This window comes from Dicentrarchus labrax, unplaced genomic scaffold (assembly GCF_905237075.1).
Source record: "Dicentrarchus labrax unplaced genomic scaffold, dlabrax2021, whole genome shotgun sequence".
Taxonomy (NCBI): Eukaryota; Metazoa; Chordata; class Actinopteri; family Moronidae; genus Dicentrarchus; species Dicentrarchus labrax.
Window position 1 is genome coordinate 14,391,159 of NW_026136723.1, and position 24,443 is coordinate 14,415,601.

The 24,443-nt window shown below is 41.5% G+C and overlaps 1 protein-coding gene across 4 annotated transcripts; it reads right to left on the reverse strand.

Moving 5' to 3' along the window:
* Nucleotides 1-1,534: 1,534 nt before the first annotated feature.
* On the reverse strand, nucleotides 1,535-23,937 carry hycc1 (hyccin PI4KA lipid kinase complex subunit 1). 4 transcript variants are annotated; one of them, XM_051389748.1, is made up of 12 exons: nucleotides 23,751-23,937; nucleotides 15,266-15,347; nucleotides 13,608-13,709; nucleotides 13,133-13,312; nucleotides 12,126-12,206; nucleotides 11,925-12,040; nucleotides 10,618-10,713; nucleotides 9,242-9,358; nucleotides 8,715-8,802; nucleotides 6,966-7,128; nucleotides 5,429-5,772; nucleotides 3,657-3,802 (listed from the first exon to the last, which is right to left on the reverse strand). In XM_051389748.1, the coding sequence occupies exons 2-11, from the start codon at nucleotides 15,314-15,316 to the stop codon at nucleotides 5,474-5,476; spliced, it is 1,293 nt and encodes a 430-aa protein (XP_051245708.1). In that variant the 5' UTR covers nucleotides 15,317-15,347; nucleotides 23,751-23,937; the 3' UTR covers nucleotides 3,657-3,802; nucleotides 5,429-5,473. The 4 variants fall into 4 exon arrangements, with proteins under 4 accessions (XP_051245705.1, XP_051245706.1, XP_051245707.1 ...); XM_051389745.1 differs by lacking the exon at nucleotides 5,429-5,772 and having other exon boundaries at nucleotides 1,535-3,802; XM_051389746.1 differs by lacking the exons at nucleotides 5,429-5,772; nucleotides 23,751-23,937 and adding an exon at nucleotides 21,088-21,197 and having other exon boundaries at nucleotides 1,535-3,802.
* Between the last annotated feature and the right edge of the window lie 506 nt (nucleotides 23,938-24,443).

Genomic DNA, 24,443 nt, shown 5'->3' on the forward strand with positions numbered 1-24,443 from the left:
ATCTACTTCAAATTTAATCAGCGCAATCTAAAGACATTCATGATTAAAAGTTGTGCTATTTACGACATTCCGTCAAACGGCGTGTCCGTGGCTTGGCATCAAAGTCAGCCATTTTGCATTCCGTGCTCATTTTCTGTGATTTTTTGCCTTGTATTTGAACAAACTCCTCCTAGGGAATTTATCGGATCAACTTCCAATTTAATCAGCGCAATCTAAAGACATTCATGATTAAAAGTTGTGCTATTTACGACATTCCGTCAAACGGCGTACCCGTGGCGTTGCGTTGAATTTCGACCATTCACCATAAACAGATAGTACTCAACTTCAGTGTACATGATCCAATCTCAATGAAACTTAAGGTGTGTTACAACAGTCCCGCCCTGAACTTGTCTACATGACAATATTAAGACATAGTGATAGCGCCACCTTCTGGCAACAGGTGGTAAGCGCTGCATGGCGATTTTGTGCTGCGTTACGTGAAATGACCGTGCCAGTGACGACTTGTCAAATTCAGCGGATTCGCCATGAAATGCCACTCATAACTTCAGTGTGCAATGTCCAATCTCCAGTGAACTTCATATATTCTGTAACAGTCTCGCCCTGAACACGTCCTCATAACTTCAGCGTACGTGGTCCAATCTCAATGAAACTTCATGTGTGATACAACAGTCCCGCCCTGAACTTGTCTACATGACAATATTAAGACATAGTGATAGCGCCACCTTCTGGCAACAGGTGGTAAGCGCTGCATGGCGATTTTGTGCTGCGTTACGTGAAATGACCGTGCCAGTGACGACTTGTCAAATTCAGCGGATTCGCCAGAAATGCCACTCATAACTTCAGTGTGCAATGTCCAATCTCCAGTGAACTTCATATATTCTGTAACAGTCCCGCCCTGAACTTGTCTACATGACAATATTAAGACATAGTGATAGCGCCACCTTCCGGCAACAGGTGGTAAGCGCTGCGTGGCGATTTTGAGCTGATTTACGTGAAATTTTCGTGTTGTGGCAGCACGCCCCGAGTTGCATGGAGTGCGAGGTCCCGCCCAACGCTGCTTGCAGCTTTAATTTAAAATTATATTTATCCATGTATTAATTATTTAATTATTTACGATGGCCTCAAACTAGGAGTTTTAATAGAATAAATCATGTTTTTAAAGAATGATTTTGTCCAAAAACAATGTATTTACTGGTATCTTATTCGTATCAGTAGTGTAGAAGTTGCATGAGAAATTAGCTTGTATAGCGAGTTCAGTGGATAAAATATGGTTTCCAGCTGTAGATCCATACAGTATTTAACCCTAACATTTCACACATGGTGTATTCTTCTTTAATTGCATCACTGTAATGTTTTGGTGATGCAGACAGACAGACAGACAGACAGACAGACAGACAGACAGACAGACAGACAGACAGACAGACAGACAGACAGACAGACAGACAGACAGACAGACAGACAGACAGACAGACAGACACACACACACACACACACACACACACACACACACACACACACACACACACACACACACGAAATATAGAAACACTTTATTCCCAGAAGTTGTAGCAGTGAGTTATCTTCAGACATAGAAAGGCCAATAGAAACCAACTTTAGTACAACAGTATGATGTACAACAAGAGCTCACATTCTGTAAACCCACATACAGAAACACGATGATTGTTATCGTCCCACCAAGCGACTGTATCGACACTCGACAGCTCTAGTACACAGACAACAGAACACACTTTTGCTTGAGGATAGGGCAGCATGGATGCTCGATTTAGGACATCAAATGTAGCAGATGGGTGGAGTTTAATTCCTTTTTTGGTACAAGAGAATATCACCATGTCATGTGACGTGATGATGTTGATGATAATGTGAACAAGTAGGGACACAGGAAACACATCACCAAAAAGTACTACAAACAGCTGGAATGGTGGGTGAATCAGGAGAGGAAAGATGCCTTGTTGCCCCACACAGCTTCTTACTGCAGAATACACAGGAATAGGTTCAGATACAGCTTTTCCTCTCAGATTTGTTTACCTCCGTGCAAGTAGGTGGACTTCAAGTCTGTGTGGTTTTCAACTTTTTTTGGATCAGCGTTTAGATGCGAGAGTAGAAATTCGTATGGAGCAACAAAATGCATCTGTCTCACAGGAGAATACCACAGTTGAGAGTCAAACCTCTCTTGTTCATCATAAGAAAATACCAAAAGTTGAGAACACAACTCGTTTGCTCTTTAGAGTGCAAAATTCAATACTCAAAATCACGCACACCCATCGTCCCCCCCCCATCGTCAAAATCGTCCTCATCATTTTTCAGAAGTTGGCGTTTTTTTAGAGTTGCCATCAAATACACAGCAATTGAGGAAAGTGCTAGAGGAGCGAGAGGGAGGGACACACATATTGCTTCTCCATCATTATGACGACAATTCTGTGCGGTTGTAAACATAAAGAACCAATTATTTTTAATGGTTGATTATTTAGTGGTTGTATTTCCAGATGTTTTAAGGGAAGAAGCACAGCTGTAACTACTGTGAACAGGGGGAGTTTGGGTAATCTTCCCAAAAGATGAAAAACACTGATTAGGAGAGATTTGTATTGCTATGGGAAAGGGAACGATTTTTTTTTTTTTTTTTTTAAAGTAGTAGAAACACTTGTTTCAACTCGGAGAATCATACCTTGTTCATTGTATCAATCAGCAGCCTTTATTCTAAAAACAATTGCACATACACACATTCAGTACATACACTCAAGCATGCCCATACATACTCAACATCTGCCCTCTGACAAACCTGGGCAAGGTCAGGATGGATGTATGGGAAAGCCATGCAGGGCAACAAATGCCAATTAAAATACTTTCCAAATAGTTTTCCACACAGTTTTTTTTTTTTTTTTTAGTAATGAGTTTTCAGTGCACCCATTTACGACAGGCTGCTCTCCGACAGTACAGTTTTATCCTGGCACGACTTCACGGCAACAGTGCACTAGTAAAAATCGTTGAAGCTGGAGGTGGTATCCCTGACATCCCGCTTCCATCAGGCCCACAGAAGACTCTGCTTGAGGGGGAAGGAACAGAGGGAGCTGACGGAAGTCTGGATGTCTGGTTTACAGCACAGAGAATCGAAGACGTTAAAATGGAGTGACGAGGGAACCAGCGGGAGTGTTTGTTCGTGCATTTCTGGTCCGTTGCAGTTGGCATGGCTTGGAGTTCCAGGTCACAGGTACAGGGTCACAGGGATCAGAGGCGAGGGTTCAGGTAGTCAGGAGTCACAAAAGGGTTCAAAGGTCAGAGCCAAGGTGCACGCTAATGCTGGGAGAGCGCTGCGTGTGGTTTGGCGCCGGACTCAAGTACCCCAGCCCTTCCTCCTGCAGGCTGCATGAATAACGGGCCGCTTCAGAGGAGGTGTGGTTGCTGGAGGGGGGGGCGTTGCCGCTGGCAACCTGCTCAAAGGAGCGGGAGAAGACGGCGCTGGCGGTACGCGTCAGGCTAGTGAGAGCTCCTGCCTTGGGCACTGATTGGCTGGAAGTGAGCGTCAGTCGCTTGATAGACAGCTCTATGTTCTCGCTGTTGGCCCGGCCCGTTGTTAGAGGGCCCGCCTCCTTGTCCTTGTCCTTGCTGGTGCGCCCACCGAGCCGACACTTCTTCATGGCTTTGGCCCCCAGGTTCAACGTGGTGACGCTGTTGCTGATAGTGATGGTGGGTGGAGTCATGTCAGGCCCCACGCCACCTGGCCACACCCCTTCATCCACCTCTGAAATATCCATCAGCTCATCCGGGGAACCCAGATCCACTGCGTCTGTGAGTCGGACAGACAGAGGGAGACAAAACAAGCACTGAAATGAAAAACAAGCAAAAAAAATATATAATTACCACCTCATCTGTCATCCAGCCCATCTGATTCAATCAAATTAATAAGCTGAACATGGTTTAAAATCAATATATTATTCAGACAATATTTTGCATGTGGGGTCCTATGAGATTACTTAAGGCTTTATGTTGGGCTGCATGACAGAGGAGCTCTATCACTGTCCAGCAGGTGGCGCCTTCAAACTGTAACTTCAACTAACAGGGACAGCTCGCCACCTGACGTGAGACAATGCAAGTTGTGTATTCCAGCCCAGCACACAGGTTTGGTTAACAGTCAGTGGAGTGCATGTTTTGTCCCAAAGGCAGGAGAGGAGTCTAAGAGCATAAAGCCTAGGAAAGACCACAAAGGGAAAGTAGAGGAAGGCAAACAAAAGGCACAAGTAAGTTCATCTTAAATACACGGGTTCCTCTTCACTAACTCTAAAAGACACACACACACACACACACACACACACACACACACACACACACACACACACACACACACACACACACACACACACACACACACACACACACACACACACACACACACACACACACACACACACACACACACAAATATAAACATCTATCCTGCTTTCTTAAAGACATGCATCCACACTTGTGTGAGCAGCCAACCACCTGCATTTGCACAATATGCAATACACACTTTTGATCTGTTGCTATCACTGTAAACAGAACACCTGTAAACAGCTGGTACACAGACAGATAGGCAGGTCCTGTTAAAATGAGACTTTCAGATTCAGGAGATTCAAGTCTAGCATTTTACATTGTGAGCAGCTTTTGCTTCAAATGATTAAAAAGACCTGCATATCTTTCCTCAGCTTTCCTAGCTACCGGTCAGAAGGAAGTAATCTGTCTCCAGGTGCAACCCAGGGGTAATGTGTCCAGGTGTACCAAGGTGTGCTGTAAGAGACCCAAAAGCTTACTGATCCCTCCAGTAGAAACCCAGGAGTTAGACAGTTACACAACACTGTAAGAGTACAATCTCCTGGTACAGACACTGCTAACAAGAGATATTATATCTGCACTTCATGATTCAAGGTCATCTGCTTATCAGTTATCGGTGACCTGACCTCAGGCTTTAGAGTGACTTTTACTAAACGAGATACAGCTAAAGAGAGTTTTATATCTGCAGTATGTGTGTCATATTTACTGTTCATAAAGGTGCTGTTATACCCGTTGTTTCTGTGACTTGTGTAACTAATGTTCTGCTTTGAGGTAAAGGATCCACTCAACAGAAACGCGTTATAAACACAATATTTTGATTCAGCCAAGCGCATTTCATTATTATGCATTTTTTATTAGGTTATTGATCTGTTATTCAGTTAGAGCTTAAATAATTAATTGGATTTTAAGGAGTCTCAGCAGGAGATCTTCATGAGGAAGCTTTAGCCACAAAGGAGAGAGTTAATGAATGAATGACGTCGCATAGACAGATGAGAGGAATAGTGCAATTAGGCGAAGAGAGGTTGGTGGAGCCCAGCGCGAAAGGTAAAAGGGGAAAGTCACCATGCAGCTTTTTAGACCACACCCCCCCACACACGGTTACCTAGGTTACCCCGGGAGTGGGGCAGGGGGAAGGAGGGGCTGGACCTTAGTACTGGCTCCTCCCTGTGGAGGCCGACCCAGAACCCTCATTCTCCACCATTCGCCTCACAGACTTCTGCCTCCTGACCTCCTGACCCCGCGTGCCGGAGTCATGACCTCGGGGGTCCAGGCTGACCTCAGAGGCGGCCCCCAACGTGTCGCAGTCGGGCAGGGCGCGGCCATCGGGGCGCGGCCGCAGGGAGTCTCCGTTTGGCATTCGATCGCCGCTCACACCTGTCACACTGATCTCGGGGATGGCCACACCCCCCAGTGCAGCATCATTGTCTACACTCACCTCCTGGGACTCTGGTGGGGGGGGAGCGTGGGGGGGTAGTGGGACGATACATATATACACACACACACACACACAGACATACAAACACATACAGATGGACAGACAGACACATAGCATGCACACATACATGTAAGACAAAAAGACGGTCATGTGCACAGGCACACACGACCACGGCAAGACAAGACACACAGGTAAGGTAATCAATGTAACAGAAAAATAAAAAGACAAAAATCATAGTGATCAGAACATAACACATGGTCAAAGTACATGCTTTATGGAGATGAATATGAACAAAGTATTTGAATGGAATCACATTTCATACTGGGTCACCACTCAACCCTAAACATTAATTAATATTTAATAGCATTTTCCTCTATCATCTGCTCACAACAAAAGCTTTACGCATAAACAAGTAGCTGGCGCCAATGAGCAGGATTCATGAGATGAAAAAGGGGAGTTGAAACCTACTCATTAAACTAGCTGAAGGCTGTAATTTACCTGCCTTATCTGTAGTCTGGGAAAAGAGAGCAGCTCTCTCTTAATTCTCAACCACACACACAGACTCATCAGTGACTAAACAAATGAATTTGTTCTTCGGTCTTTGAAGTACTATATGGTTTCTTTGACACAGAGCTGAAACTACACAACACGCAACATATTCAATACAAAAAAAGTATACACACTGCAACTCATCTGGGCTATACTATACTATACATACACTACCTGCTCTCTGGTTTAGTTCATGTGCTGTGTTGATTCTCTCTGTATCCGTTTTTCACTGACTGCTCTCAAACTGTGAATGCTCGCCTGTCTCTGTATTACCACCAACTTGGGCAAATCCTAACAGATCAGACAGGAAGTGATGGGTTTGAATTAGGCGACTGGAAAAAAGGAGGTTGACAGCACTAGCTAGCAATACGTGCTTATGGACTGAAGGGTGACAACACTTATGTACACAGTGACTGTGGGATATGAAATGGTAGGGTGAGTGAACAATGAAGACATCTTAAGCTCTTGCTCTCTCCTTTGGTACGGATTTGTTCTTCAATCAAAAAAATATTTCTTTTATTACCCAATAAAAATGGGATTGCAAAATGGTTAAAGAAAAATGTGAAAACTGTGTGTGAGAGCTCAGTGACTTGAATTCCCACAGTTGTGTCCCTACACTTGACCTTGTTTTTCTCCTCCTGCGTACGAGTCTTACCGTGTCTCTTCCAGCGGTGTCCCCTGATAGAGAGGGAGGTGACAGCATTTCGGGAGATCCTGGAGGAGGTGGGTGTGATCTCCACCTGGATACTCCGTGCACCCTCCTTGTTGTTGCTCTTCAGCGCTGCGCCGTGCAGTGACGACTTGATGGCATTACCCACCTGAGGGGCGAGGAGAAGCACACATCCACAAAAATTACTGCTTCAGAGGTTGACGTTAACCAGTGAGGAACTGGACTTGCTCTCTAATAGGTTAGCAACTGGCCCAACACATTATATTCAATGTCACCTGGGGGCAATCCTATTACTTTTGACTCTGGGTGTCATTGTTTAGAGCTGATAAGATGACTGGTATTTAAAATTTACAAAGCAAAAATCAAAAAATGCTTTTTTTAAGTGTTGAGAAGCAGTTTAACAGTATAACTGATGATGTACAGTCAACTAACAGACAAACAAACAAAGCAAACAAACTCCAAGCACATGTTTAGATTTCCCTTTATAAACGTGCATTGATGTGTCTCAAGGCCAGATTGTATCTGATTGCAACCAAACCAAATAAAAAGTACACCTGAAACCACCATGTATCTCCATCAGGTCAATACTCCAAAGATCCAGTTACAATTTTGAATTTTTTTTTTTTGTTTTGTTTTGTTTTTGTTTTTTTTCTCCAGTTACGTACTTGAATCAGGGAAAACATAGAGGTAGTACAACTACAGGGAAAAGTTTCTCTGTCCAATCACACAGAGAGACAGAAGGAAATCACAAAAAAAAAAAAACAAGTGTAAAGGCAATGTGCAGTACACAATGTATGTGTTAGCAGCATTTCTGATCCCACTAAGGTGTGTTTTGTTCTTACGTCATATTGAAGTTCAGATCATGGGACCAAACCAGTAACATTAATAATCCCATTTCTACCAGATTTATGCACAGGGATTAACCTTAAATCTTAACACAAACTGAGTTACACAGAGTAGTGACATAAGAAAGACAAAAAGGCTTTGTATTTCTTCCAATGTAACTCTGTTTCACAAGTCTTTCAAAATAACCTTTGTTCTCGCTGGAAACTCAACTGGCACTTGCGCTAATGATCATGTAATAGTTGAGTACGTAAAATGACGTAAAAAGCATCATAATCACAACACAACGTGTCTTTTGTCTGCGAGGGTGCAACACATTGGTCTCATGAGGTACACGTAACGAAGCTATGCTAAGCTAACAGCCACCGGGTGTGCTCCACTGCAACAAGTAAACACAAATAAACACGCTGGATAAAACGCTGACATTTTAACCCTTTCACACTGTTGTTCTGTTTGTGTTTGTTGTCATATCTCCAAAAAGAGGTTTCTTTATTAACATATTCTTAAACCCCAACACCATTATTGTTAATGTGAATCCAAAGGTCGTGTGTTTTGATTGTTGTGGAGGAGTACACCTTGACTTGTGTAGTAATACTGTGAGCTTAGGTTCAATCCTCTACTCCCTGGGCCTCAAGGATTATAGCTTAACGGAGCAGAGTGGAAAGCATGTAAATAATCTAGTGGGATTACACTCTGATTGCAGCCTCTGACACACACAGAGACCAACACAATACAGCATAGTGTGCTGTGCTTGAATCAAAACCACAGGTGAGCATGTGTATCCAAATCACATGCTCTTTCAACACACACACGCACACACACACGCACGGACGTCCAGAAACACAGAAAGGAGAGAGATGTGATAGAAGAAGAAAATCTGACGGCACCCACCAACAGAGCTTCAGGGAACAACTCTAGCTGGGCCCGATACAGAACGTCATCCAGTGCTTTGGATCCCAGTTCAACTTCCCCATTGCACCTAGACACAGGCACAAACACATAAACATAAACATATGGGTACGAGTCACAGATTAAAGGTTTACTGTGGAGTTTTAGACCTCCAATAATGCTATAGAGCAGTTGTTTATCTCATGCCATCTCATCAGGATGGACGTGCACATGCTATGTTGATTACACTGCCTATGCTATATTGCCATAAAGCTGTCAAGCCATTTGTGAAATGCAACACGACAATGTAAACTGGTTCATACTGTAAAGTGTGCAGGCTCAATAACTGTCACTGAGCAACCTCTTCTAAACATGAATGTCAGAATATACTTAGAACAACTCAAATCAGATACAGGAAACCTAGAGGAGATTTTAGGAAACATGTTTAGCACTATATACACTTGGAGAAGTTCAAGCTGATCAGTGAGTCAGTGCTGTGTTGGTTGGGCTGCTTGGGCAAGCATACTCACAAGGCGTAGTGTATCCCTGTGATGAGCTGAACCAGGAACTCAGACGTGACTGTCAGCCGTGTGCTAATGCCCTTGTAGCGCCGCATCTGTTGCCGTGGGTAACCGCATATACACACCCTGGAGGATAACCAATAAAAACACAATAGGGAAGCTTGTATCAGTGAAACAGGGAAGCTTCAATCAGGGAAACCACTCCTCTGAGCTCCTTGGCTGCAGCTCCATTAAGGGGAACTGACTTCCCTGTGGTGAGCTGATAAAGTCAATAATGAACAAATAATTGCTTGGTATAAACATGCACGCACAAATGCATACAAAGCATGATACATAATGATTTCTCAGTGGTTTACTCCATTATCCAGAGGATTTACTGTAGTGAATAATTTCTGAGCATGACATGTAGACAGCTAATTATTTCCAAACAAGTATCATACAAGTTGCAACAAAGAGGATTTAGCTAAAGCTGAGATAACTATGGCTGCTCGATTAGGTAGACAAAAATCATTTCGCAATTATTACATATTTAATTTACGGAAAAAAAATATTAAAATGATGTGATGATGATGTGAAATTTGTTGGGGTCTGTACCAAACAAACATGTTTTCTTTTGGATAAGCACAGAGCTAGGGGAGTTAGGGGACCCTGCACTTTGCTGATAGATAGGACATTAAGAGCCAAAATGGATGAAAATAGAACTCACTTTAATAATTACTACTGCTGGCATCTTTCTGTGGGAAGCGTGTGGGCATTTTGAATTCAATTATTACATATTTAATTTACTGAAAAAAAATATTAAAATTATGTGATGAAGATGTGAAATTTGTTGGGGTCTGTACCAAACAAACATGTTTTCTTTCATCCGAGTGCAGCCCTAGAGATAATACCTGTGCATTTGAAGTACACAGCTGACACACAGGAAACTGTCCAGGGGAAATCAAAGCTGATAACTTCTCTTTAGCTCTGTGCTTATCAGGGCAATGCTCAACTGCAGTTGGCAGATTACCAGAATCACTCAGCTCTTTGCCAAATAGCAGTATCTTGGCTCTTCCTGGCACCAAAGTCTATAAGAGGATCAGATAAGCAAGAGCTTGCAAAATATAGTGTGTGTGTCTGTGTCTTGTGTGTGTGTGTGTGTGTGTGTGTGTGTGTGTGTGTGTGTGTGTGTGTGTAAGGTGTAAGTAGCATCCTCAAAAACATCAACATCAAGAAAGTGACACAAAGGTCAGTTAAAAAGTGAATATGTGTGTGTGTGTGTGTGTGACAAAGTGACCCACAGGTCTCTACAGTATATTAAGTTATGCTGAGTTAACTTGAGCTGTTTATTTATGTGTTGTGTGTTGTGTGTGTGTGTGTGTGTGTGTGTGTGTGTGTGTTTTTACCTGGAGCTGAGTTGGCAGAGGGACTGGAGGGAGGTGGAGGTCATGTAGCTGAGAGCAGCATTGTAGCACAGCAGCAGGAAGGTCAGCACCTCAAATCTCAAAAACAAAACAAACATAACACCCTTAAAATAGCATGTCTTATGTCCAACATGATATATAAACATTTTAAACATACAAGATCTGAAACCCATACACACAGTTACACTTCTTTCTATACTGTAGATAGAAATACCACAATAGAGAGATTGAAAGATTACAAAACCAAACCAAAAAGTCATCAGATAAAAAAGTGACATCACTTGAGAAAATTGGTCAGATTTCCCACAACTCCACCCCAAAATGTTTTACACAACTTTTTTCACATATTAAGTATTCCCCAAGGACTGTAAACAGACTCTGATGTGTATAGTATAGTCAGTGAAAAGTACAGTAGCACTAATACTATATCTAGGACAGTAACTTTCAACAAGTTTTTTTTTTTGTTTTTTTTTTTTTTTTTTTTAAAAGGCAGCCAGATTTGTTTTGTCAGTAGAAAACGGTACTGAAAAAAAGTTAAAGACGTTCAACTCAGACCATCACAACCTTCAGAGTTTGGCTGCAGTGCGGCCTCATTAAATTAATTTAGGAAACCCCAACAGCGATGTAACAACTTCAAATGCAACAAAGCAAGGACAACTGCCATGGGCCATCAGTGAGGCTAGCGTACCATGCACAGAATAATTGGCCCTGGCAGCAGCTAAACTCTCTATCACAAGTCTGAGGACTGGAGTTACTGAAACTAGACACATTTTCAAGGTATTACCAAACATATTTAATGAGGTTGTCAGACTACATTCAACTTGCAATGTTAAATAGAAGCCACAACTTTTTTTGGATGGACTTCTGTTCCAACTTATCTTATCTTCCTACTGACTGCATCAAAAACAGCATCTGAACTTCCTTAGGCCTGAGTTTCATGGACTGTTATGTTCACACATATCACTAGTCATATGAGTTTTTCACAGTGCATTTCACTTTGAGACAACTGATAATCTAACTTGTATTCACCAACACAGTTCGACACTGTAACAACAGAAGAAATGAATTTCTTGGCAATATGTTGCACAGTTCAATTTAGATTCATCAGATTGTTCATCTTCCTTCATGTGTGTTTCTACTTTGGTTGTTGGCTTGTGTTCGCTGCCAGTTCTAACTAAGCAGACAGTCTCGCAGCCCGCTGCCAGGAAAGCCCATTTTAAAACGAGTACAATCTCCACCCTGCTGGCATGACACCAGCCGCCCAGCAGCGTGCCTAGCAAGCCTCTTACCTATTTTGTGCTGTAAAGGTCTCTCTTTGGAGGTGTGGCCCGCTGTACACCACCCTGCTCAGCCCGTGATTGGCTAGAGCCCCTTCAGTAAGGGCAATGGAGCCGATGGCAGAAGGCTGGAGGTAGGAAGATGACGTTTTTAAACTTAGCATTTCTGTCAAAGCAAATTAGCTTGTGTTATGACTTGTGTGCGTTTCTCACCTCGTGGTACACTGAGGGTTTGGAGAGGGAAGGGACCGTAAAAGATAATATTTTACTTTGTCCATCTTTATCAACTATTTCCTGTGAAAGAGAAAGACAGGAAGACGATGAGAAACTGTTTCTGTGGGCGAGAAAACCAGAAGCTTTTTTTTCTGTGGGTGCCCTCAACCTCTGAAGAGTGTGTGTGCTTATCTCTACAAGAACACTCATCTGTTATGTGTGGGTGCTTGTGTGTGTGGACCTCAGGGCCCCGTTTCCCTACTCAGTCTGCTGATGTGTTTGCTTATTTTTTTGTAGATATTGTGTGAACACACAGACACACAGACAGACAGACAGACACACACACACACACACACACACACCCACCCACCCCAGGGTTTTGGTGTCCCCTGTGTGCATGTTAATGTCAAATACATTAATGGTAGTCAGCCAGTGTGTTGAGTGACAGCTGACCTATTCTGCTATTCAGAGAGGAAGTTAGGGGACCCTGCACTTTGCTGATAGATAGGACATTAAGAGCCAAAATGGATGAAAATAGAACTCACTTTAATAATTACTACTGCTGGCATCTTTCTGTGGGAAGCGTGTGGGCATTTTGAAAGGTGCAACCCATCCATATTGTATATTTGCAAAGTAATTGTGTTTCAATTCCCCTAATTCTAACCCACATTTCCTGTCACTCTACATGCATAGCTGACTTAACAAGGCATAAAGGGCATGAAGTAATCTTTCAAAACACATGACGCAGATCCTAGAAATAGCTGAGTGGTTCTGGAACTGAGTGATTATGCCCACTTGCTAAGGATCAAGGACTTTTTTTCTAGTGTTTTTCTTTACTTTGGCTTATCACAATGGAAACCACTGATTGTTACGAACAAGAGCAGCTCTCTACTGATAATACATCAAACACATCAGCTGTGACATAAAAATGCAGTTTTGCAAATTTTAATGCACACACACACATACACACACAGACCGCAAACCACCACCTTCATCATCTCCCCTACCAGGTTGTAAATGCCCAGCAGCAGGGCCTCGATGCAGCCGGAGGTGTGGGGGTCTCTGGCTGCGCTGACGGACAGCAGGCTCCACAGGAGCTCTGGCAGGAACTGTAGCGTGAAACGCTGCAGCTGCGGCTCACCGCTCCGGTAAAACTCAAACAACTGGTGACACACTGGCTCCAGCAACTAGGGACGACAGAAAAACAAAAAACAGGCACATGGTTAGATCATGCAACTGCAATACCTTTTGCATTTAGCACTATGGTGCATCTATATTGTCCAGATGAAGCAAAGCAGCAAAGTACAGTCAGACTATAAATAACAGAACAATTAGATTAAAAAAGGACATAATATTATCAGGGGTGTATGAATGAACAATTACAGATTAATGGTGACATAAGAAAAAATGCAAAATACTTTAATACTTTAAGTGTTGTGTGGTTAGATAATGTCTACATGAATAAAAATAGTGTGTCCATACATCGCTGTAGTTCTCTCGTATGACTTTGTAGAGTGCGGGGACCAGGGCACCTTTGTCTCTTAGTGAGGCGGCATAGTTGGACACAGCACTGTCAGGAAGGGTCTGAAACACATAAATAAACAGCTCAAGTTAACTGATACACTAACCACCTTACCAATATTCTAAAAATACACACAGAATGATTTTAGAAGACAGTACTGACTGGTCAAACATTTGTTGATATGGTCTAAATTTGATCGATTTAAACTTGATGAAGTGCAGGAGACACAGATATTGCTTTAAGGCAATAAATCTACCCAATATTATGGTTACAGGTAAATGAAACTGAACTGATATCAACAGGAATGACTAATACAATTAAATTTGCTTTATTGAGTGTATGTTGACAATGCATTGAGGAATCATATAGTGAAAAGAAAAACAAAAAAAAACAATATTAGAATTTAGAAAATCAAGAAAATATCAGAAAACAAAAACTTTGCCCATTGGGTGTAGGTGTGTGTGTGTGTGTGTGTGTGTGTGTGCGCGCGCTTTATACTAGCAAAATATAACAAAAATAGCAGCAATAATAAAACTTAAAATTACAATTATAATATTGATATATTTTTTCCATTTAACTGTCAGGGCCCAGGTCTGACAGAATTGCTGCTGTAGACCTTCTTTTGTTGGTGACAGCAACAGCAAGTCATCTGCATACAGGAAGCCCTTAAATTCTGCATCATTCAGGGTCCAGGTGCCATAGATTGATCTCATTGACATGCAAATTCATTAATGTATAAAATGAAGATAGTTGAAGCTGCCTCACCCCACAGAAAAGAAGTCTGTTTGTTTGTTTCTCTCCTATTTTAAACAGCACATTTATTATTTGTGTACATAGACTTAATTATATCATACGTCTCTTTTAGTTTAGTTTTTATCTTTCAGAGATTGGACACTTTCCATCAGTTCTCGCTCCGTTATTGAAGCATCTAGAGGGTTTTGGTTGTCCTTAATTACTAATTCTAAAGATTTCCATTTGGTGTGTATTTTGTTTTGGTCAGTGTTCTTTGCAATATTACTGTGCAATTCAGTAAAATAATCAGTCCAAATGCTGCCATTTTGTATTGCCACATGATCTTAATGTGTTTAGTTGAGAGTGCTCCACTTCTGCCAGAATTGGTTTGACTCTAAGGATCCTCCTGTTTCAGAGAACTGGTTCCTGGTGTGTTGTTCTCTTTGTTCTTAGTGTGTATTTATATTGTTTTAAGGTGCCATGGTAATGAAGGCGTGTATTTTGCTTATTTAGGTTGTCTCTGTTTTTCATTTGATAACTTCCTTAAAGCTTTTTTCAGATATTTTTGCAATCATTGTCAAACCATTTGTTATTGTTTATGTGTTTTGGTGTTTGATTAGAGGTTTTCAGATTTGATACCAATTCTAATTTATCAAAAAAATTACATTAATTCTTTCCACAGCAGAGTTTATACCAACGTTATTATGAGGAAACACTTTAGAAAGAAATAATTCAATTGCATATAGGATTTGGGGATTCAAATGCCTTTTGGTAGCTCTCCACACTGTTTGATTTCCATCTATAGGAACGTGTGGTGGTGTACGGTTTACTGTGTTTAGAGGCCTCATAGTTAGCGTGTTACTTTACACACAAAGTAAAGCAGTACCTTAAATTCTGAAAGCCATTCCTCCACCACTCCTTGGTCCATAGCCAACATGTTCCCTCATCTGCAGTGGAGTCACCTCTACCTGAGAGAGAAAGAAAGATTGTATAAACACACAATCTACTGACACAGAGCAAATATATAGTACATTTGTGCATCAGCAGCTTGGATAAGGCTCCTTTCGTGCTTGCCAGCCTTCTATTATTTGCTATACTGATAAAAATATTCTATTACAAACAGCAAACAATGCCATGGTAGGGCTGAATAGTGACTTTACACCCTCCAGGCAATAACTCGATACGCCACAGAAGCATAAGTCTCTCCATCCTTCTCGTGCTCCTGTTTCCCTCGCATTCCTCTCCAGACACACTCCTCTGCAGCAAGAACCTAACCTATTCTCAACTCAGGCTCACAAATCGAAAAAAAAAATAAAATAAAATAAATCACCCACACAGAGAAGCCTGGCTGGCTTCACCGGTGAAATACTGATGAGGAGGGGAAAAAAAGTGGCACAGCAGAATTTAGATGCTTGTTGAACAGGCTGTACAGTTCGGATGTCTTCAAACGGAATCAGACAGAAGAAGAGGCTCTTACCTGCTTTAGCTCACATTTATTCATGGTATCTGGTTCAACAAAAACCTAGAACAGATCTGTAATGTCTAGAGCCGTCACAATGTGGAACAAGTTACCAACTATGATTGTTGAAGCAGCCAGTAAGGCAAGTTAAATATAATAATCCCAGTGTTAATAAACTGATCTAAACAACTAAGATGGAACATAACTTGATGTGTTATAATTTGTATGTGTCTTTGTATGGCATCATTGAGACTGGTATACATGTTATGTGTCTTAATTGTATGTATGTCTTGTTGTGTGTGGACCCAAGAAAGAGTGGCTGCTACCTTGGTAGCAACTAATGGGGATCCAAGAATAAAGAATAAATAAATAAATGCTCAGCTCCCACCATCACTCTTGGTTATTTTTGATCTCCCTTTCTATCCATCACGGCACTTACACTGTCTGCATCTTAACTTCTGTCTTTCCTCCTCTTGGCACTCAACCTTTTTTTTTTTTTCCTATTGAACCAATATTATCCTCTCTTTTCATACTTATTCTCTAGACAGTGTTTCTTTTGCTCTGTCATTGTAATTATTATTTTAATAAAACATCTTCTGGTTCCTATCTGACACCGATATCCTGCAGTCACAACAGAAGAAGGAAGAAAGTGGAAGATGGAAATATAAAAAGCAACAGAGACAGAAATATTTTAAAAATGTAGATTTTGAAGCACGTTTCAAAACAGCAACTACGGTGTGACAGAACCGAATGTGTTCAATTCAGACTGAAAGCATTGAAACTTTGACCTGACCATGGTGATAAATGAAGGGTCAGGGCATCACCAAAGTTATTACAAGTCATCCTGAGAGGGACAAAGAAATCTGTACCAAATAAGATGCCAATCCATACAGTAGTGAAGAAATCTCAAGCTCTTGCTCGTACTTCCATGTACTTGGGTAACCTTAACCAACTCTGCACAGTGACTGTCACCATAAGAGAATAGCTGAAGAGATGTATGCTTTCAGCTGAGGAGGCGGACACCATCCCTAAGCATCTCTGACGGATTATCTGTTTTCACTGTGGGGAATGTCGTGTTTGTGCTCCGTCGTGTCTGTGCTCTGAAACTGTGAGCACAAGGCTAAATTTGCAGATGAATGCGGCCCATGTTTGGTATGTCTGGTAATAGAGGCTGAGAAAAAGAAAGAAGGAGGAAGAAGTCCTTCTATGTGCACACTTCTCTTGCAGAAACATGCACTCAAATCTGAGCTGAAGGTGGCATAACTCCACTGACCACTCAAACACACACAACCTCCTCTTATTAACCTGTCTGGTTGTGAAAAACAACATTTCAAACATATTCTGAAAGAGAATTCAGGAGATCTTAGGCCTCATTTTTAATCACCATGACTATCAAAAACCTTCTAACATGCGTACAATGACAAATATATCCATTTATGTACGTGTAATCCATGTGTGTAATAAAAATGTAAAAAAATATTTATGCTTGATTCTGATTTCTTCTTTTCCCCGTCCTTGCTTTGCTCCCTCTGTCCTCCGCTCATCCTCCCACACAACATCACTTCTCTTTCTCGCTCTCTCTCTCTCTTTCTCTCTCTTTCTCTCCATCTTCCCTGCTCCCTAATCTGTCTTTCACACATCCAAATGCTTTATTCTGTATTATTCCGGTGCTTGGTCCATCCATGGCAGCCAGGTGTCTATTTATGGACTGTACCAATGACAGGAACGACAAGGGGGGAGGGGAGCCAGTGACTCATGAAATGGGGAAGGATTATAAAGCAGAATAGCCTCCATTTAGAGAAATTAGTTCTTTGTTGCGGTCTGTTGTTCTGTTTTTTTCACGCTGGTGAAGACGACAAGGAGGACAGCGATATATAAAGCCAGCATGTGCGTTTAAATGGTAGGTTTACTGAATGACAAAATAAAAGGCTGTCATTTGAGTGCGGGTGAGTCAGTCTTGTAAGAGGACAGGCTGTCCTCCTTCAGAGTCACTTTTAAGGTCAACTCTGTCCACACTTTCATCTCGGGCATCTGTATCATCTGTATCCAAAAAGAGATACATGAAGACTAAAATCTGCAGCCGTGCCGCCTACCTATGTTATATATTTGCCTCCTACCTCAGCAGCAAGCAAAGAATCCACCGCAGCGACACAAAAGCAGCAGCAAAAGGGTGAACACTTGGGTGCAAAGTTTCTGTAATGGGATGCACCTGTAAATCAGTGTGTATTGTGAAAAATGTTAGAATTTGAAACATGACACGAACGAGCACACACGTAAAAAAAAAAAAAGATCTTAAGACAGAGGGTGTCACGTACGGATTATAAAGCCCTGAGAGGCAAACTGTGATTTGTGTTACTGGGCTATGCAAAAAAAAGTTGACTTGGAAGGAAAACACAACATTTAAAAGTATTCAGGAATTGAGCGAGTCAATCTTACAAAGCAAAAGTCAAATATGCAGCCTATATGCAAACTATGATTGCAACTAACAACTATTATCAATCTGGTGATTATTTAATTTGGTCTATCAAATGTCAAAAAGTAGTAGCGAAAGTAGTGGAATATGCATAATATATAATAATGCATAATCATAATTTCCTAAAGCCCAAGGTGACACCATGAAATTACTTTTATTTCTGACAAACAATATAAATCCTTAAAAAAAAGGTTCAGTTTTTAAGATAACCTAGACAATTAATTGTCAAAATTAACAGCAAAAACATATTTACACACATCCATTACCTACACCATGTGTTGTACAATGAAGGTTTTTTAGCTGTTTTAATTGAGATTTTCATCTTGTTCCAACAGTTAACAGATATATAATATAGTATATTGTGTAAGACTGCCACCTAACAATTATTTTCATAATTGATAAAATGTCAGAAAATAGTGAAACTTTTCACCTCTTCGGATTGTTTTGTCCGACCAACAGTCCGAAAACCCAAAGACATTAATTTCCCAACGATATAACACAAAGAAAAGCAGCACAATATCACACTGGGAACCAGAGAATGCTTGTGGTTCATAAATGAAATGACGAACTGATTAATGATTAATTGTCTGTCAGTGTAGTAATTGTTCAACCAACTAAATGTTCCAGCTCTGATATTGATATCACTTTAGTTAGGGATGCACAATATGGATTTTTTTTCTCAGCGGAGCCGATTAGCGATAATGACCTGACTGACACAGATAACTGTTAATTTCACATTTTTGTATTTTATAGAAATATATAGAAACAAAAGTGATCACCTGTCAAAGTAATCTCTATAGTCCTCCGATTGGATGATCGGATGGTTGAGGCAACTCCTCTATGTGTGTATATACATATATAAAAAAGTGTTCATGCTGCCCATATACCGGATGAAAGTCGTATTGACCAAAACATTTCATGAAATAAATATTTTGTCATCACTTAGTGAGATATTGTGCAGGAGTCCCTCATTGTTTTCACATTTTTGTATTTTAAAAAGTTCCTAACCTTGAGTTTTTGCGAACCTGATGGTAAGAAAGGCTGAGATGTAGTGAGCAAAGATGGATGACTTAATATTTCATAGCTCTGTTCAAACCAAATTTAACTGTCTCTTTGAAATCAATGTTAATCTTTTTCTAGTAAAGTACATCAATAAACTTAAACATACTTTGGCTTTCCTAGAACATTTGCTTAAGAATAAAAAAAAACTATTATCATCATCATTATCATCAATAAGTAATAAATGCATCAGCTATAATTTAATTATGAGAATAATACATAACATAAATTTCACCAATAATTCATCAGCCCTGATAATGCATCCATAATTTCAATTAAGATGATCAGACTAAAAGTCCATAATTGGGGCTACTCACCCATGAAAATGGTGATGATTCAATCTGACAGTGTTCAGACTACAAGAGACAGTGGTACAAAGAGCACATAAAAGCCCTGTCTCAAAGATTTCTAGGCTCTGCTGCAGACGGGCACGGGCAACTGCTGGAGGAAAATAGAAAACTAATTGCCGTGGGAGTACACTATAGAGCGTAATTATGTTATTAGGCAGATGTTTGTCTTCCTTCTTAGCCCGGCTAACTGTTAACCATCTCTATGTCATTATGGACTCACTGATCATGACAGAAATCATTGTATGCCAGAGAGAGCACACACAAACACTACAAATGATGCAGCAGCTGGCGAGCTTCTTCTGTGCAGCTCGACCACACTGACCGGTACAAAAACACACACACACACACACACACACACATATGAATAAACCAGTGTTAAGCATAAGTGGCTGAGCAGGCTCGACGAGCACATTGGTAACAAACCAATGAAGTGACGAACAAGTAGATGGATGATAAATGCAGGAGAGGGACAGGTAGGTAGTGCAGGAGGAGAGCAGAGATCAATGGCTAAATGAATAGAGGCAGGGATAAATGGACGTATAGAGAGATGAGGGATAAAAGGGATGTGTAACAACCCAAGGGATGGATAACTCAAGGGGAGACAGTAGGGTTAAAGAAAGCGGAGAGTTCATTAGGTTTCAATCTGTGCTGCCCATGGCAACCTCCCAGGCTCTGGGAAACACGAGATAAGGACAGATACTGAAACACACACACACATATCTCTGTGATCTAAACAGGCTAAAGAAATGGATTTCAATGCGTTTACTAGCCTAGCTGTGGCTTACTGAGTTTTTCCACCAATGCACAGCTCTGATGGAGCCAACTTCTTGCAAAGGAGTGACAGAGAATGTGTCATGCATTGCGCAAGTGTGTATTTATTCAATGTCTGGTTTGACAAAACCTGTTCCTGTGAGCTAGCTAAAGTTGACAGCTCGTTCCTTCTGAATTTACACCCACGACTCTTAAACACTGACACACACACACACACACACACACACACACACACACACACACACACACACACACACACACACACACACACACACACACACACACACACACACACACACACACACACACACACACACACACACACACACACACACACACACACACACACACCTTATTTTTGGCTCCTCCTTCCGAAGTCTACTTCTAACACAAACAGGTCTCCTTTAAAGTTTACATTCTTAATCCTTGTTGTAAGTGTGTTTGCATGTCCTGACAGAGTTACTACAAAACACCTGAGGCAAACACACTATACACATACTAATTCACATGGATCAATACAAAAACCCACAGGAAATCAGCACTATCAAAACACAGAGTGTCCTCCGGTGCTCAGTAGCGGAGCGGGAAGACCATACCTGTCTGGGAACGCTGGCAGAGTATTGAAGTACTGAAGAAAGTCCATGTGAGAATGAGTTAGAGGGACACATACACATCCCTCCCTGCTGATTACCTCATTTCCTATTACACATATGCTTTGGAACCTTCTTTCTTTCTTTCTTTCTTTCAGGAAGTGAGAGGGCCAATAACATTGAAGGCTTGAATGGAGGGAGGAAAGGAAGCAGAGAGAAAGACAAAGTGGGTGCTTCAGAGAGTGACAGAGCTGCCCCAGCTGCTTTTTCCTGTGGTACAGGGTGCAAGCCACACAAGCTAGTGGTTAGTAGCTAAGGTATCCTCAGTGGACTCAACTATTGTGCAGCCACACCCAAACCACATATAAATGTTTAACTGCACTAACCAATGTCAGAACCAGGAACTACAGTAATATGCCTCCACCCAAATCTAGGTCAGTTATTAACTGTGAACAAGTTGGATCTGTGACTCCAAGCTTGTTGCAATTTGAATGGAAGCGAAAGCCGTTGAGGAACTATTTTGAGGAGCTGTGCGGTGTCCAAGTAAAGGTGATGGCTGGGTTATATAACTGTGGTCATAAAGGGCAGAGCCTCTAACATGCCCAGAGCTCACAGCTTGACCTGATCTCCTGTTCAACGGCCGTGCTAAGAGCTGTTTACACCAAGTGTCGATTCATAGGACTTCAGCATTTTGTTTTAACATCAGTTTATATATTGCATCTTTCATGCTGTCTGTTGCTATATTCTTTATTTGGACTATCCTGGCCTGCAGTTAACCCTGTTGCATCATCCCCTCCCACCTTGCTCTCCCCCCAGGTCTTCTTCAATAGCAGGTTGGAGGAGGGGGGGGTCAGCTTTTGCGTTTCTGTTTTCTCTCGCAGTGATACACACACATATATAGCAGATGACTGCCTGTAGCTAAGTAGACATGACAACAGAGTATGTGGTTTGTGTGTGTGTGTGTGGTTTTTGCTGCTGAAGGAGACAGATAGAGAGATCTGACAAGGAGGAATCCTCTTATAGCAGCCTACGCGCATTTCTCCGTTGCCTCTAAGCCAGTGATGCATCTTCGTCCCTCCTCTTGCCCCTCCACTTCCCTGTCTTCCTTCAGCCAGTGAGCCTGAAGAGACCAGTGATTAACAAATCTGATTTTTCAAAAGACCTGATCTCTTGTTCTCCCCTCCTTTGCTGCATTTGTGTCAGCTTTCTTGTCACAGTTAGATAACTCTCTCATAATCTATTCATGTTCAGTCCTGGAATTTCACTTTCAAATGCCACTTTTGGTGCAGTTAATTAGCTTGATTTTTTAGATTTTTCATGTTGTTAAATGTATGCTACTGGTATCTGTGCGGACAAAAAAAAAAAAGAGATATTGCTATTGTGCTTGGCTATGCAGACTTTGGTGCAGAACTAAATGAAAGGGGGAGGGATTGCAACTGTTTTCATTGCTCAAATTGTCAAGATATTTCATAAAACCGCAGGCATGGTTGAGTCTAGCTGTGATGCTGGATGACAGCAGAGCCTGCACGATCTTCTCGCCTCATGACCTGCCGGGCTCTACTGTCATAAAGCATTAAGAGACCACAGACACTAGCAGCCGCGGATGGCACAAATTAACAGGTCTATGCATACTTTCTACGCATGCACACACATCCACACCCTTTACCACAAACCCAGCAACCCTGTCTATTGCTAAAGGGTAAGACTCCAACGACAGTGGCAAAGAAACACGCACACACATAGAGTATAGAAAGCAAAGGACAACCTATACACTCACACACAGTATCTTATTTAAACAATACCTGGCACACCACCAGGAGCACAGTCTTAGTGAAGGACACAGAAAAACAAACAAATTTTAACTTTTGATAGCATGTACAGTGCTCTGCAGCAAAGCTTAACCCCCCCCTCCCAGACAGGAAACCCCTGAACTGCCTTAGTGGTATGGAAGAAAGCTGAATCACATGACAGCTATTAGAAAAATCCTAACAAACCATTATCTAACATACCAGTCTGCAGTGGTGTGTCTACCTCTGCCACACTGGTACACACACACACACACACACACAGAAATCACCTGAGGAATGTTAACAAGTATTATAATAAGTTCCCGACAGACCGCATACACACACACACACACACACACACACACACACACACACACACACACAGTTGTTACTAAACAGGATAAAGTCCGGTACAGTCTGTCTCTCTAACAAATGTGACTTAATCTACCACACTAGTGATGGTTGCAACGAAAAGCTAGTTAGGTTTACATGTCGGAAAGCCTTCCCATCTTCACATCTGTTTCACTGCATGTTATCTAGCTCATTTAAATGCTAACTATACCTGTAATTAGGCGCCGCTAACCAGTTCTTCTGCCACAACTGGAAACACAGCAGCTTTTAGACAACGTGAATGTCTGTCTAAAGGGACTGGTAGCTCTGTAATAAACATTAGCTTTCCTAGCCATATAATTCAGTGTTATTCGTTAACCAGCATCGGTCAGAGTCTGTAAATCAGCCCTCCACCTTCACACACTCTCTGTCTCGGCTTGTTGAATGACTTCGAGCTGTCACTGTACGGTTGCTTACAGATTAGCCCGCTAGTTAGCTAGCTTGGCTAAGGCGCGACACCAAGTAAACTGGGGGAAGTTACTGTTCACTTACTGGCATGCTATCTGTCAATTTCCTGGTATCGCTGTCCTCTATCGTTCCGACAAAGACGAGTGAACGGCTATCACCTCGCTACTCCATAAATCTCCTCAATAATTCATCAACATCAGCTCCTTCCATCTTCATTACTTTCTCCACTCAGACTACCTTAGGCGAAGGGGACTCGGTCTCCGCGGAGTGACAGCCGTCGGAGCCAATGAGTGAGGAGTATATAGTCTAACTGACACGCCCCCCCCAACTATATCGTCCAATCAAATTAGACGCTACGCTGTATGTTAATAATTTCCACGATCACGGTAGGTTGTCGCTGTCAGTCACTGCTCTTTGACAGCAGAGTGATCTACCAGAGATGCTTATAATCGATCACATAAATAAGTAATCTGTTGACAGTTGGCGTATGATTGCATTGTAAGAATAACTGATTATACTCAAGCAGTTTAAAGATGTTTAGTCAATAATTGCTTTAGAATCGTTTGATTAAAATATATTTTAATCAATAATTCACATTTTAATTATCAACACAAGTCACAGTTTTTAAAACCATTTAGTCGCACTAACACGGTATCTAATAAAAAGTCACGAAGGACATAATTAATAAAGGTCTTTAAGACTTTATTAAACATATACTATTCTTTTTATGAAATTGTATCAAAGCCCTGGTTTTATTTCCCACACTTTTCCATTTAG

Bases quoted from the DNA above. Each gene is read 5' to 3' on its own strand.
- hycc1 (XM_051389745.1), bottom strand. From the start codon at position 15,316: ATGTTGGCTATGGACCAAGGAGTGGTGGAGGAATGGCTTTCAGAATTT. The intron at 10,714-11,924 runs GTAAGAGGCTTG...TTTGTTTTTGAG, and splicing joins ACCTTTACAGCACAAAATAG to ATTTGAGGTGCTGACCTTCC. The intron at 7,129-8,714 runs GTGGGTGCCGTC...CTCGCCCCTCAG, and splicing joins TGTTCCCTGAAGCTCTGTTG to GTGGGTAATGCCATCAAGTC.